This window comes from Panulirus ornatus, chromosome 48 (assembly GCF_036320965.1).
Source record: "Panulirus ornatus isolate Po-2019 chromosome 48, ASM3632096v1, whole genome shotgun sequence".
Taxonomy (NCBI): domain Eukaryota; kingdom Metazoa; phylum Arthropoda; class Malacostraca; order Decapoda; family Palinuridae; genus Panulirus; species Panulirus ornatus.
The window spans coordinates 24,360,017-24,374,960 of record NC_092271.1 but is presented as its reverse complement, the minus strand read 5'-3'; the positions used below and the strand labels follow the sequence as shown (position 1 = coordinate 24,374,960).

Below are 14,944 nucleotides of genomic sequence, written 5' to 3'. Positions count from 1 at the left end.
ATAGTAGTAGTAGTAGTAACTGTATTAATAGAGGTAGTTGTATCAGTTGCATTAGAGATAATTGTAGTATAATCAACCTTCACATCTCAGTAGGATGTAGAGTTAAACATGGGTAAGATAAATACTGTGGTGGTCTATATTTAAAATCGAATGTGCAGATAAAATATCCCAAAACGTGAAATGAAAACACATATATATATATATATATATATATATATATATATATATATATATATATATATATATATATATATATATATATATATATACGTAATGTAATCATAAACTTCAAGATACATATTTAGTGCACAAAAGAATATATGTAAAGTTTCTCCACGTACAATAAATCCAAGGTATTAACTACATTGGCACTGAAGTATTATAAGATACAGCTAGTTTATAGATACAAGTTAGATATAGGTAGAATAAGTTAGGCACACTCACACCTAACACGAAAGATCAGACACACACCTTGTGTACTTATCCTCCAATTCCTCGTCTTTAAGAAACTCTGGAAGTTCGAGAGACAAATATTTGTGTTCTCTGAATCCTTTGGTTTTACAGTGGGGAAAAAAATATGCTTCACTGATGACACAAAAGCTTTCACTGGTGTCAGGTACATTACGTCATTTTCGAGCATTATACGTAACGGCCCAGTTTGTTCGTTAGTCGCCTAGTTACTAGTTTGTTACCCGCTAGTTCCAAGCTAGTATCCATCAAGTTACCGGATAGTTAGTATCCAGTTACAAGGAAATGACTATGAATAATTCGGGAATTTGGTTCCACTTGGTGTTGTATCGTAGTATCACGAAATAACATCTGCAGCAAGATCTCACCAGCCTTGCGTCCTCTTGCCATACAAAGGTTTGGTCCCCATAGGTTTCGTTCTGTTTGAGCCAACGCAACGTTCCGTTTCTTAGGAATACCTTGAGCCATTACTACATACACTTATTGACAGAAAGTACACTTGAAATACACCTCAGGCTCTACACAAACCTTAGAAGACAGTCACAAGAAAACAGAACACATAGCAGGGGAGCTTTCTGAACTAGGGAGGTATGTTGTCCTGTTTCTGCGTCGCCCTGAGGAGGCCCTTGAGCTTGAGATAAGCGGCCGTGACGCCCCTGCACACCACCACCCTGACGACGTAGAAGACGGCGAAGCAAAGCTCCACAAGCGTGATGAAAGATGCCCCAAGAAACAGCCCCATCTGACCGCCGAGGTTACCTGTAAGGTCAGAGTGGGTGGCAAGTCAGGCGCAGGTAATTTGTAGGGGAAAGGGAGTTAAGGTCAAATGCCGCTGGAGGGAGGGGAGACTCAAGGTCATATTGCGGGCGGAGTTCAGGTTATCTTTTCGATCGTAGTATGTGTGCTGTAGTATCTGTGGGGGTTAGACTAAGGTCACGTATGTGATAGGGGTTCAGATCACGTCTAGAGATAGGGTTATGTCACCTTTAGGCGAGAGGTTAAGGACTTAGTTGAGGAAAGGGCTCAAGCCGGCTGGATGGATAGTGTTTTGTCATTTTAATGGTGAAGCTCACACCTGTGGGGTCGGATGATGGATAAGATCGTCTCTGAGGTTAATGCTGTCACTTGTGATGGTGGGGTGCAGGTCTGTTGAGAAACGTGAGTATTATGTCTTCTGGGAAGAAATAAGGTCACTTTTGGAAATAGAGTCATCCTGTGGATCTAGATTTCATCTAGACCTTATCTTTTGTGTACGTGTACCACTTGTATTTTTGGACATCCTTGTGTTGTAAGTCTGTATTTGCAACATTCATTGACACTAAGCTCTCACGATGAACGTAAGCACACAGCTGTAGGAAGATGTAATCAGATGGATCATCAGACAGTCAAGAAAGATACTCACTGAACCAAGTCGTGAAGGTCGGGATCCTCTCGTTGTACTCAGTATAGCCCAGGTGGGAGTAGTAGATGTTGATCATGGAGAGCGTCCTGCTGGCAGGGGAGGAAAGGGAAGAATATCTCGGAAAGAGAGAGAGAGAGTGTATGTACGTTATTTGTATGACAGTATATATTGAAGAACAGTTTCAGTGTCGTGGTGACTGTCTCAAGGGGAGGAGGACCTTACCTGTTGATGGTGGTGAGTCTATGGAGGTCTCTGAGGGTCTCTGTCATCAGGTTGGTGTAGCTCAGCTGCTTGTTGATGGAGGTAGTATGGCACAGCTTCCTCACTCCTGCAACACGAGTGAAAGAGCTCACTCCTGCAACACGATAGATTCAACATATGCAACACAGTTTTTGCATAATTCCTCCTGAACAAAGGGACATTGTTCACTCCTGAAACACAAATGAGTGTTTCTTCAGTCCTGAAACACAAATGAAACAGCTTCTTCGGTAACGGAACACAAAAGAACCAGTTTCCTCGGTCCTGGAACACAAAAGAAACACCTTCTTCAACCCTAGAACACAAGGGGAACAGTTTCCTCAGTCCTGGAGCATAAATGAAACAGTTTTGTCAGTCCTAGAACAAACACTAAGGAAACAAAACATTCTCACTCCTACAAGCCAAATCACGCGGTTTACTCACAACTGGGTCACAGAGGTCGACTCCTCTCACTCGTTCCAGTTCACTGCACTCCGGGGTTAACTCCGGTCACAGTAAAATCATCCGTGTTTTTGTCCCGAAAACACGTACGTAGGAATGAAAGAAAGTGACATCATCTGTCGCAAAAGTTCATTGTGGTACAGGTCATGCTGAGGATCTACCATGTTCCGGATGACCTTGTTAGGATATTGACATTCTGGCATAATCATCAAGGCTTGATTCCCTGACCCATCTGGTCCGCATGAACCCAATTTTCTCGTGCAGGTTTTGTGCAGAAAGTCATGTATCTCCACGTCCCATCTGCTCGAATATAAGACTGGGTCAGTGATAACTCGAGGCAGTACCTGATGCAGTAAGGTAAAGGCCGATTTCGGACATCTCATGATTATGGTGAATCTTTTAACTGAAGCTTTGATGATTAGGACTCGTATGTCCTTCATGTCTTAGGGTTTTTGAAAGTAATGGTTTTCCTACTGATCCCTTAAGCACGATCACTTCAAGGAATGTGTTTTAAGTGTTGATCTTCCTTGATATAGTATTCAACACTCTAAAAAGACTGTCCATACCACTCATGCATGATGGTCAACAGCTTTGAGCGTTCGTATTCAGAACTTTAAGACGTCTTCGACTGGTGTTTTTTTCCTTCGTACCCAAGTGGTTGAATTGATGTACTCGCAGAATTGTCACCTTATCACTTCATCGCTTTCATTGGTTGAAATTCTCGTTTTCCAGTAGCTTATTCCCAAGTTTTTATCATTCTTAATATAATCAATTCATTATTTCTACTATCATTACTATTATTTTACTTACTATCGCTGTAGGACTCCAGCTGCTGGCGAAGACACTCATGGGCGCCTCCGTTGGCGGACATGTGGTGGAGGATCTGGTGGGGCAGGCACTCCCCTGGGGAACAGGTCGCCAGTATCAGCCTGTGTGCTGGCTAGACACAGTCTTAGGATAAACCTACACTGGGGTACATTCTGTGTATGAAATGGTAGTCTGACATCCTCACATATTTCACACACATTTCCACAGACACGAATATTCACATATATAAGATTGTGAGACTATTCCCGTACAGTATAAGTAGGCAATTACACACGCACATACACGCATGCACACCTACACGCAAGCAACTCACTGGTCGTATCGTTCGTGAATCTGAGAGCGACAGCGGAGCAGTTGGCCAGCTGCAAGAGGCAGTAGCGGTAGAGGAGAGTGAAGTACAGGTTGTTCTGGGTGTAGGCCTGCTGTTCCTCAGTCATGGCGCGGTAGGGCCCCTCCCTCACACACGTCGGTCGCTGGCTCGTCCACGGCCAGTCCTCCAGGTACCTCTCCGTGTGGTCGATCTGGTAGGCAGAGCGGGTAAGCCGAGTCAAGGCAAGAACCCAGGATCGAGCTCTGATGCCGGTTCAGAAGCGGGATTTGCTGGTGTCTTTAATCCCAGATGAATTTAGTAGCTCGCGCAAATCATGATAAACAAGACAGCCAGGTCTTTCGTAATGCCTGTCGTACGTGAAAATATTTTCCTGGTCTTAGTGGAAATAGATAGTGAATACTTACTCACCACGTACTGAGGTAAGGCAAGGAACTTGGTACAATACGTTACAGGAAGCGATGACAGTCTCACCCAGGTGTATATGACACATGCAGACGACTCTGAACCTTTAGATCAGAGCTGCAGTAGTACCCGGGACATAGAGTTAATTCTAAATTCTAGGAATACATAGGTTTTGTGGCTATGCTGATGTTACAGTATACCACAAGGGCGGTTGGCAGATCATGGACTCCTACACACTGTTCTCTTTTCTTCGTGACCACGACCCCACCCACCTTGGTCGTGGTGAGGGCGACGGAGGCAGCGGTGTTCGGGGCGATCCGGATGGCATGCATGTTGGCAGCCACGGTGGGGATGAGGTCGAAATTCGAGAGGGAGACATGAACTCCAGCCTCTGCCAGAGTTGTCGTTGACACTACGTTGGTATCGTACTCTGTAAGGACCCACACACGTATATATAAACGTTTATACAGTATATATATACATACACATTTACATATACGTGAACACCCAGGTACAATCATATTCAGCCAGGTGCAAGCAAATATATTACTTCAGTTTGATATGGAAGACAAGGCCAATTGGTGACGGCTCCCGTGTGAAACTGACCCATGTATTCGCTGAGGTTGATGCCGAAGACGATCCTCTGGCCACCAATCAGTCCGGCGATGGTCTGCGTGTGCTTGGTGTTGTTGTGGCCCACCGTGGTGTAGCAGAGACCCATGGTGGTGAGGCTTGGCGTGAACAGCTTCTGGCAACACTCCGTGCTGTGGAAGATGCCACATATCGTTGACCGAGAGAGAGTCTGTTATAACAGGACTCTGTGATGCAAACGAACCTACACTCAAACGTAATCAACTTCATGTGACCCAAAAGTTTTCGAGAAGTTTTAATTCACGTTACCTGTGAATAGTTGGGGTTTAAAAGGTTAAAGGAAGTAGCAGCAGGTGTTTGTCTGCATGTAATGCACAGCCGAGGAATCGGGAGCTCGCAACAAAGCAAAACAGTAAAGGACAACTTCAAAACAAGAGGGATTGTCAGTCTTCAAGAGCAGCAGCCTAGCCTGTGGGTCGGGGGAGACGTAACCTCGTCGTCCTTGGCTCCTGAGAGAATTGCTCCAAGATACGGAGCCACTGGGGAGCAATGATGCCTTCCCTGGTTGTGGTCAGGGGACGCATCTCCTAACACAAGATTGGTCACGAGGATAGCCAAAGTGTCTGGACATTTGTCATCATTTTGAAATGCTGAGTAAGTGCTGGCGGACCCTAATGGTAATCAAGACAAGCATACACAAGAACATTTTGGGTCGAAACTATTTGTGCAATAACCTGTTGACCCTTTGAGTCAGTAGACTTTTAATGGAACTTCATCATCTCTATGTGTCTTTTATACGAATGAATGACACACAGTACAATATGCAGTTGTATTAACAGATTTTATGTTACAAAATATCACCATTATAATCTTAAAATCTGAAGCATGTTGCAGGTTCCAAAAAGAATAGTTGACAATAGAGCCAACTCTATCTTTATCTATGGCTGATCTATGGGAAAATATGGATAAAATCTATTGAGAAGAACAAGGTGGATCACATATTCCAAGAATCGAGATGAGCAACCCACCTGTAGAACTTATCGGTGTCCGTGAAGCAGCCTAGAATGATGTCCTCACACCTGAAGAGTCAGAGAGATAACATAAAAGGTTATGAAGTGAAGTAATGGATGAAAGCAGTGTCAAGGTTGTGCTACTCAAGCGGGTCAGAGCAAATGTCATGAGAAGTGTTACTGACGTGAGTTAAAACTGTGTTGCTGGCGTGAGTAAAAACTTTTACTGACGTGAGTCAGAACTGTGTTCGAGACATGAGTTAAGACTGTGTTACCGAAGTGAGTTAGAGCTGTGGTACTGACGTGGGTGAGAGCAGCGTGATCATTTGGCTGAGGGTGAGGTTCCTTTCCGTCATGTAGGTCTTCAAATTGCCCTGTAGTATCTTCAGCCTGCGTGGGTCCGTTTTGAGGGAGGGGCTGGCTACGTCCGGCCCTCCCACCGCCACCAGCAAGTAGGAGGCCAAAGAGGAGTCCACCTGATGTGCTGACGACGCAACACAGGAAGTAGATTATAACTAGTGTTAAACGAGGTGGTTAACAAGACAACTGAACCTCTCCTACGATGGTTTGCATTGGGATTAATGGGCTGTAAGAACCAAAAAAGTGCTTGTTTTATTTGATCTTTTAATCTTTTACGTAAGGCAGGATGTTTGGCTGCTGCTTAGCATGAAATTAATTCAAATGATCTTGTTTGTATGGTTCAAGAAAATGTTGTCTGGGTGTAACTGTGAGTTCCCAGTTATAATCAGTCATGTTCAGATACAAGAAATTCCAGTTATCAGATAAAAAGCGTATGTGCCACACCCAATCACTGATGGTTGCTGTCAAGAAAATAATGTCCACTTTTATCATATTTCAAATGATATAAACCTCTTGACAAACGAATATCGATAGTTTTCGTAAATCTAAAAAAAGTTTATGTTCTGAGTTGTACCAGTTTGTTTCAAGACAATAATCATCTAATAGCTAGATTTTTTAGCCTGAGAAAGGAGCATTCAGAAGAATTTGCTCCCAAAAGGTTCTTTCGTAGATGTTAATGTATGGACGACCGAGTCTTGTTTGCCCCGTGGCAGGCCGTGCGGCTTTGGGGGGGGTCGTGTAACGTAGACCTTTGAGGAATACGAGAAATCTTTTGCCCGGTGACAAAAAAACATGTTCCCCCCACTTACGGATGGAGACATGATCAGACAGTATCGGTGATGCTTTTCTCTCCCCATCCTGACTTGGTCACGACCCCTAAATGAAGCCCCGAAGATTGTTTTGAGGGAATCATGATGAACCGTTCTCCCGGGAAGTGGGGGGCTAACCAATATATAAAGTCTCTGAAAAGGTATGGATCCTGAATCTTAGTCAACCCGTGGAAACAGTTTATGAGGTTTTGATGTGGACGATGCCCAGTTTAGAATCCGATGTTCTAAAGTCTGTCTGGTCATTTTAGGGACATACAAACACATGTGTTACATGTCGCAATGAGGAAAAAGCAGACCTCACCTTTCAGTTTGGACTTCCAGAATCCGGAGAGACTGCAGATGGTCATTTCAGGGAAGGGGAGGCCAGAGCTGCGGTTGTCTAGGTACGTGACTTCCGTAAAGGGTCGCTTGGTCACAAAGGCTGAGTAGGTCACTTGGTAGCTAAGGTAGAGCAACACAGCCAGGCTAAGTGGGGAGAGAGAGGGAGGGACAAAGGTGATCATGTCATCTGAGGGCTCGCTGAGAAGGATGAAGTTCATGGTGAGAAAAATGAGATAGAAATAAAAAAAAATAAGATACAGGAAGATAAAGAGGAAGAGAAAGGAAAAAATGAGAACGATAACGAAAGAGGTATGGATAAAGAGCAAGAAAGATAAATGAATAGAATTTAAAGAAAGTTGGAAAGAGATAAGTGCGAGAAGAGAAAAAATGATCAATCATAAGAGAGAAAAAGGAGGTAAAGAAAGTAAAATAGAGAAACAGGTAAAGGTTAGAAATGGGAGGACTGAAAGATGGAAAAATGAAAAAAAATGAGAGGAGAGATCATAGCCAAAAGATAGAGGCAAAGAGAACAAACGGGAAAAAGCAAGATAGAAAAAGCTTGAAAAAAAAAAAGGAGAGAGAGACTCCTGCTATAGACCCTCATCTTTATTATCTTCTCTGTGGTGTGCTTAACCCACGGTGTACCTCACCTGACGAGCGTGACGACGGCCCAGAAAAGACGAAGAACGACGTGGACGTTGACCTCGACGACGTGGCTGAAGCCGTGAGCTGTCGTGTTCTGGCAGAACTCCCTGGAGGAGGAACAGACACACACCGCAGCCTTAGATCAGTGGGTCGACTTGGCAGCCGTATGGATTAGAATCCTTTTGAAGAACTCATTCGTCCCTTTCCACTCTGAATCATAAGGATTCGTCCACTTCTAGACTCAGTCATATGGATTCGTTCCCTTCAAGTCTGAATCATAAGGATTCGTCACCTTCTTCGCTCTGAATCATAAAGATTCGTCTCCTTTCAGTCTGAATCATAAGGGTTCGTTCCCTTTACACTCGGAATCATAAGGATTCGTTTCCTTCCAGTCTGAATCAGAATATGACCAGTCAACAAGTGACAGGCAAAGAACACTGAAACATTCATAAACACTGTCTCGACACCCGAGAAACAGACACACAGTTAGACGCATCATGACACACGGGGTTCACTCACCTGAGGGCTGCTCGCGCCCTTTGGGTAAACCCCGTCGCTTGCTCGAGCAGTCTCTCCTGAGGGTTCACCTTCCCTACGACACTCTCCTTCCTATCTCCCCAGTCTCTAATCTCTTGGGCTCTTTCCTCCTGCGTTTCATTGTCTCTGGGTAGGGTTAGTGTTGCTGGTTGCGTTATATCAGAACTTGGTCGCAGGACAGTCGCTGGGTACACAGTGTGGTAGGCCGGAGGGTTTCCTCTCCAATCTGGCATCATTGAGCGATTCTGGGGATTTTATTCTTCTTCGGCCTGATGGTTATCCCAGTTATAACCGACCACAATATCACTGCCTACTACAGTGGATTAGTTTCATATTCCTCTCTTTCTCGCACCCTGGTTGTCATGAAGTTAAATCAGGAATGGATTCCCCCGAGCCGACGGACCGACGTCAGAGAGCGACCGAGCGTAGATACCGACGAACACACACTGAACAGAAAACGAACCTTCCTCTGTGCCCTATACACAGCACACCACCGCTAATCGTTCTAATGATTTTATATTTTATAACCAGCCTACGTTATTGGAGCGCTAACTTAGGCTCCTCGGATACTAACTGATTTTCATTTACGGAGCTTCTGAACGGCTAAACGTCTTTAAATCGTCTTCCAAACCCTGCGCCTTTTAGTCAGATGTAGTATAGATCCACCAGTATTTCTCTTTTTTTTTTTTTTGTCTGAGAATTTTTGGAACTGCAGAGAAAATTCTCTGCCATAATGGTCACTAGATTTTGGTCATTGGTTAACGATTATAGTAATTAAGCATTTTGATATATTTCATGTTCCCTAAATGATATTTTTAGAGGAATTTAGTTTAATAACTAAGGTGATAGAACCTTTATCAAATTATTCATTTTTGACTAAAACTATTTTACCCTAGGATGATGCTGGTTACGTATTTATTGACTATACAAAGCGACGAATGCATCTGGAATGAATGCATACTGTACCAGAAGATCTCATGAGTTGTCACTGTTTCGGTAGAGTGAGATACCTTCCCTGCGGAGGAGTACCTTGGAGGGGAACCATCAGCTGGATGAGGTGATTTAGTGTGCCCTCCATGATGGCCATACAGTTGATATAGTTATTTATATCTATGGTGATCAGTGCTGAAAACCGGTCATAGTTTTGACATGTGATGATACGACACGAGTTACCGTAAGGTTAGAATTCTTTGTCGCTTCATCTTTCCTAGTCAAGGACAGAGATGTCTTGGAATAGTGTTTTAATGTCGATGACTTGTCAGCCATTGGCCTGGATCCGATCAAACTGTTTATCCTTCCTCTGGTATATAAAGGGGTTTTTAATTAGGATAAAGTACTGCAGCTTGACAGGCCTTGCTATCTGTCAGTCAATAACTCGACTCGAGATTTCCCTTGGGTAACGGGGATGGCAAACAACACCACCGAAACCCTCCCAAATGGCCCTGGCTGGAACCTGATCATATAGTGTTCCTCCCTCGTGTAGATCAACCACTTGTCGCTCACCCGCTCACTTGTATTATTAAATCCTTCCTCTTCATAAACTCATAAAACAAGGGAAGGCTGACCGTGGCAGCGATTATGAACCTCGTCGAATGATAATAAAGATATGAGCGATCTCCGTTACAACGAATTCTACGGCGTCGGTCCCTTCAAAGCCTCGAGACCATTTGGGTAGACAGAAATTCGACCATTTAGAATATCTGAAACATTAGGCATTCGTGACATACGTCCAAATGGGAGTGACATGCAGGGGTCAGGCAATAAAGGTAACAGAAAAATAAGAATCAAGACGGAGAGGCAAGTGACAAGCGCTTTTCACAATGACCTTGACCAATACTCTTCGGTGTTGAGGACCTGTTCTGCCGCTCTGCACGACAAGGGTCAGTTACCAACCACCATGACCAGTATTGCATTGTGTTCAAAAGAGAACCCTAATGATGGAAGGTAATGGGGTTTTTCGTTCAGGGTTTATGACACTAGCTCACGATGGGTGTTGCGAATTCCAGTGAACGTTAACCTCACGAGCTGGAAATTATTGCATGATGATTTATCATGCAGAAAATGGTGTTTGTGGATCTCTCTTTTTAAAGCCTGAGGCAATAATTTGAAAGGATACAAAATATCATGCAAGAATATTCAAAAGAGAAGCTGAATGGCCTTGTGGTTCCAGATAACAGACTTCATTTACGTCGGTTCGAAGCCTGTTTCGGAGACGGGGATAAAAGTTCAATGAAACCGTCACTACTTTAAAATATGCATCGTGACTGAGTCTAGCATATGTATTCGTATAGTTTTTTTATCATATATACTCAGGAATCTAAGATGCCTACTTAAAGAGTTGGTATTAGATACAAATGTTTGTTTCAAGATTAAAATCTTGGTCTTTCCTTTCGTTACCTTAGTCATTTCTTACTTTCTAATACTATGTTTTGCTCTTGTCCCTCCTCCATCTTCTCCCTCATAGGAAGCAGAACAGATAGAAGGGGGTGGGGGGGTTTAGTTTCCATCAAAAATGCCTGCTCTATACAAAAAGCATTTTCAACGACTCGGAAGTTTGTGATATTCTATCCCCTTTTGACATCTTTCATCATGCGGGTGCTGATGTAGCCTCATTTCATTGGAAATTGTTATAATAAAATAAATCTACTTTACTCCAGGTCAGAATGGGGCTAAGAAGCATGAAAAAAATACATAATCTAGAATGACAGTAGAGATGGACTGATAGATGGATTGATGGACAGGCAGAATTACAGGAGGATAGATAGATGAATAGATAGCAGAGCTGAAATATGGGTGGGTGAATAGATGGCTGATTGGCTACTTGGATGTAGGTTAAAGGCATACATCAGATCATTGATATATGGGTGTATGTTAGACAGCTATACAGAGCCAGACATTAGACATACATACCACAAACATTTTGGATGTTTGAACAGACACTGACATTGAATGGATAATATGACATCTTTTAAACAACAGGTGGAGATAAGAAGACCACATGCAACCAGATGATTATCGTTGGAATTGTTTCCTGTTTTTATGTCCCTAGAAGTTACTCCTGGATGATCTTTGACCAACACCCCGAGCCTCTCCCTATCTCTCTTTACAGGACTATCTAAATATCTCTAGTAGCTTTCTTTTCACATATATACTCTCAGCATATTTCACAGTACATCCCTGATAACTCTTTTCCTATTACTTTCTGAAGCATTAGAGGCAGCACATACTTCCCTTTCCTTTTCTAACATTTCTTAATGCAACTTTTTCTTGGAGGAGATTAGAGACTACCTGTGTTTCAAAATAATTTTCCATGAATTCCTTCATTTCTCATATTCCGTTTATTTAATCTTTATTTCATGGTACTCTAATATCCTGCGTAACTCCTCTCATTTTTTTGAGCTTACGTCCACTGGACAATCACATTCCTTCATCAAAACCTTTCCTGTTAACACTGCATTTTCTGTATCTATTTATCACTTTGTTACCTTACCCTTCTTCCATACTCATGCACTACTCCATACATTTCATCCATACATCCCCTTAGCTGATATCAGATGCTGTTGATCAATGAGGATTTACAAACACCGCAAACTTTCGAAGCATAAAGAGTTTTTTCATACATTAATATTATGTCAAGTAGTGGTAGTAGTAGGGATAATAGAATATCAGAGAACAAAATATAAAATATATTTAGGTTCTATAATTCCTCTGAGTTTGTTATGTATATGTATATATTAGTAGTAAAAAGTCAAACAGCAAAACATACACAAGACAAATTTGTCATTAGGAACTTAGAACATGAGTTTGGCATTTATTATTCCATTAAGAGTTTACTCATTTTTCATTACAGTATATATTGATCATGAAATTTTATATCTCAATTGAATTTCAGTTAATGAGTAAGTGCTCAAGGAGTAAAATAATACAGGAGTAACCTTAAAACTATCTAATGTACATCTGTTGCATACAATTATTTTTGTAAGTCTTTACTTCTAATTGTACTTCATATGATATATCTGGACTTCAAAGTTCTAAAAGGCATAAATCAAGAACAATAAGTTCCTATTATGCATCTAAAGTCTTCATACGATTATCATTCAAGAGGTTTGGGACCCAATAGTCACAGAAGATAGAAAGTCACGTATACATGTATACCATAATTCTCATATACAGTTGTAAAATCTATAATCTGAACCTGTGATTCACATATAAAATGATGCAGTGTCACATACACTTTGTTCATTGTCATGTGAAAATCTATCAGACAAGCAATATGCTCAAACTACTGAAACAGCATCAGTCAAATCATGTTCTTAAAAGAATCAGGATCAACTCATGCCATTAAAAGATCACTATGGAAAGTGAACACTGCAGATAGTAGGCCATACTTTCTTTAAGGGTTATGGTTACTCACTTGGTAATAACCACTCTGACTGAACCTTTATTAGTGGTAATGCTAGCATATATGATGGTCTCATATGACAAATGGATCACTGTAATTCTATTATGATTAATAAGTAATGCAATTTGTGCAGAATAAAATGTTTTTCCAAAACAATTACAGGAAAAACAAACACAAAAATAAGTCCCAAAACATTAGATATGATTTACTTTATGGCTGCCTCAGCATGGCAACCACTTTTAAAGGTATTTAAAGTGCCAGAGTATTTTCACTGGAAAAAGAACACATTGTTACATATGTATGCAATGGTTGTGAAAAGACAGATTCAGTCTTTGGAAAATTTTAATAATGCTGGGAATTTGTTTCTCCAAGAAATTTACATAAACAGTGAGTGTGCATCTGGACCTATATGAATCACTGACCTGAAATGTAGAGGTCTTAGAATAAAAACAACTGGGAATGAGAATGAAATCAAGGTACTAGGATCAATTCTAACTGCCATTACAAATTTACTTACTCATACCAATAAAATATCAGGATCTCAGCAAAACTTCAGTTTCAGCTACATTATGAAATAAAAACATACAAAGCTACAACATTAGTAAAGCAGAATTTCCTTTTTCTAGAATATTTTTACAAGATTTGCAAAATATAAATAAATTTAGTCTAAGAATGTAAATATACATCTATCAATCTACTTTTATTTTCCTATCTATCTATCTACCTATCACTCTATATCTACAATCTAATCTATCTATCCATTCAATATATCTACATCTGTGTATATAATATAATATCATATATATATATATATATATATATAGGTGGAAAGATGGAGTGAAAAAGATTTTGTGTGATCGGGGCCTGAACATGCAGGAGGGTGAAAGGAGGGCAAGGAATAGAGTGAATTGGAGCGATGTGGTATACAGGGGTTGACGTGCTGTCAGTGGATTGAATCAAGGCATGTGAAGCGTCTGGGGTAAACCATGGAAAGCTGTGTAGGTATGTATATTTGCGTGTGTGGACGTATGTACATGTGTATGGGGGGGGGGGCCATTTCTTTCGTCTGTTTCCTTGCGCTACCTCGCAAACGCGGGAGACAGCGACAAAGTATAAAAAAAAAAAAAAAAAAATATATATATATATATATATATATATATATATATATTATCCCTGGGGATAGGGGAGAAAGAATACTCCCCACGTATTCCCTGCGTGTCGTAGAAGGCGACTAAAAGGGAAGGGAGCGGGGGGCTGAAAATCCTCCCCTCTCGTTTTTTTTTTTAATTTTCCAAAAGAAGCAACAGAGAAGGGGGCCAGGTGAGGATATTCCCTCAAAGGCCCAGTCCTCTGTTCTTAACGCTACCTCGCTATCACAGGAAATGGCGAATAGTATGAAAAAAAAAATTATATATATATATATATATATATATATATATATATATATATATATATATATATATATATATATATATATATATATATTTGCACGGGACGTTTTCTTTGTTCCAGGTGCTAACTCGCTAATGCAGGAAATAACAAACTACTCATAGTTACGCTGAGAATAAGTCACCTTCAGCTACATCATGGTACTATCTCACTAATGTGGGAAATGGCGATCAAATATATATATATATATATATATATATATATATATATATATATATATATATATATATATATATATATATATATATATTTTCCCTGGGGATAGGGGAGAAAGAATACTTCCCACGTATTCCCTGGGTGTCGTAGAAGGCGACTAAAAGGGAAGGGAGCGGGGGGCTGGAAATCCTCCCCTCTCAGTTTTTTTTTTAATTTTCCAAAAGCTGGAACAGAGAAGGGGGCCAGGTGAGGATGTTCCCTCAAAGGTCCAGTCCTCTGTTCTTAACACTACCTTGCTAACGCGGGAAATGGCGAATAGTATGAAAAAAAAAATATATATATATATATATATATATATATATATATATATATATATATATACATATATATATATATATATATATATATCTTTTTTTTTCTTTTCATACTATTCGCTATTTCCCGCGATAGCGAGGTAGTGTTAAGAACAGAGGACTGGGCCTTTGAGGGAATATCCTCACCTGGCCCTCTTCT

The 14,944-nt window shown here is 41.0% G+C and overlaps 1 protein-coding gene across 2 annotated transcripts; it reads right to left on the bottom strand.

The window, feature by feature from the left end:
* Nucleotides 1-266: 266 nt before the first annotated feature.
* LOC139763853 (acid-sensing ion channel 2-like) lies at nucleotides 267-14,722 on the bottom strand. 2 transcript variants are annotated; one of them, XM_071690203.1, is made up of 12 exons: nucleotides 8,407-14,722; nucleotides 7,893-7,994; nucleotides 7,223-7,386; nucleotides 6,035-6,215; nucleotides 5,750-5,800; nucleotides 4,737-4,894; nucleotides 4,403-4,560; nucleotides 3,711-3,918; nucleotides 3,380-3,472; nucleotides 2,093-2,198; nucleotides 1,871-1,959; nucleotides 267-1,227 (listed from the first exon to the last, which is right to left on the bottom strand). In XM_071690203.1, the coding sequence occupies exons 1-12, from the start codon at nucleotides 8,658-8,660 to the stop codon at nucleotides 1,049-1,051; spliced, it is 1,743 nt and encodes a 580-aa protein (XP_071546304.1). In that variant the 5' UTR covers nucleotides 8,661-14,722; the 3' UTR covers nucleotides 267-1,048. The 2 variants fall into 2 exon arrangements, with proteins under 2 accessions (XP_071546304.1, XP_071546305.1); XM_071690204.1 differs by having other exon boundaries at nucleotides 1,871-1,956.
* Between the last annotated feature and the right edge of the window lie 222 nt (nucleotides 14,723-14,944).

What these genes read in the sequence shown, in the direction of transcription:
- LOC139763853 (XM_071690203.1), bottom strand. Translation starts at nt 8,660, where the DNA reads ATGATGCCAGATTGGAGAGGAAACCCTCCGGCCTACCACACTGTGTAC. An exon ending in ATCACGCTGCTCTCACCCAC is followed by an intron (nt 5,801 to 6,034) that starts GTCAGTACCACA and finishes CTGACTCTTCAG; the next exon opens with GTGTGAGGACATCATTCTAG. An exon ending in GACACCGATAAGTTCTACAG is followed by an intron (nt 4,895 to 5,749) that starts GTGGGTTGCTCA and finishes CATCTTCCACAG; the next exon opens with CACGGAGTGTTGCCAGAAGC.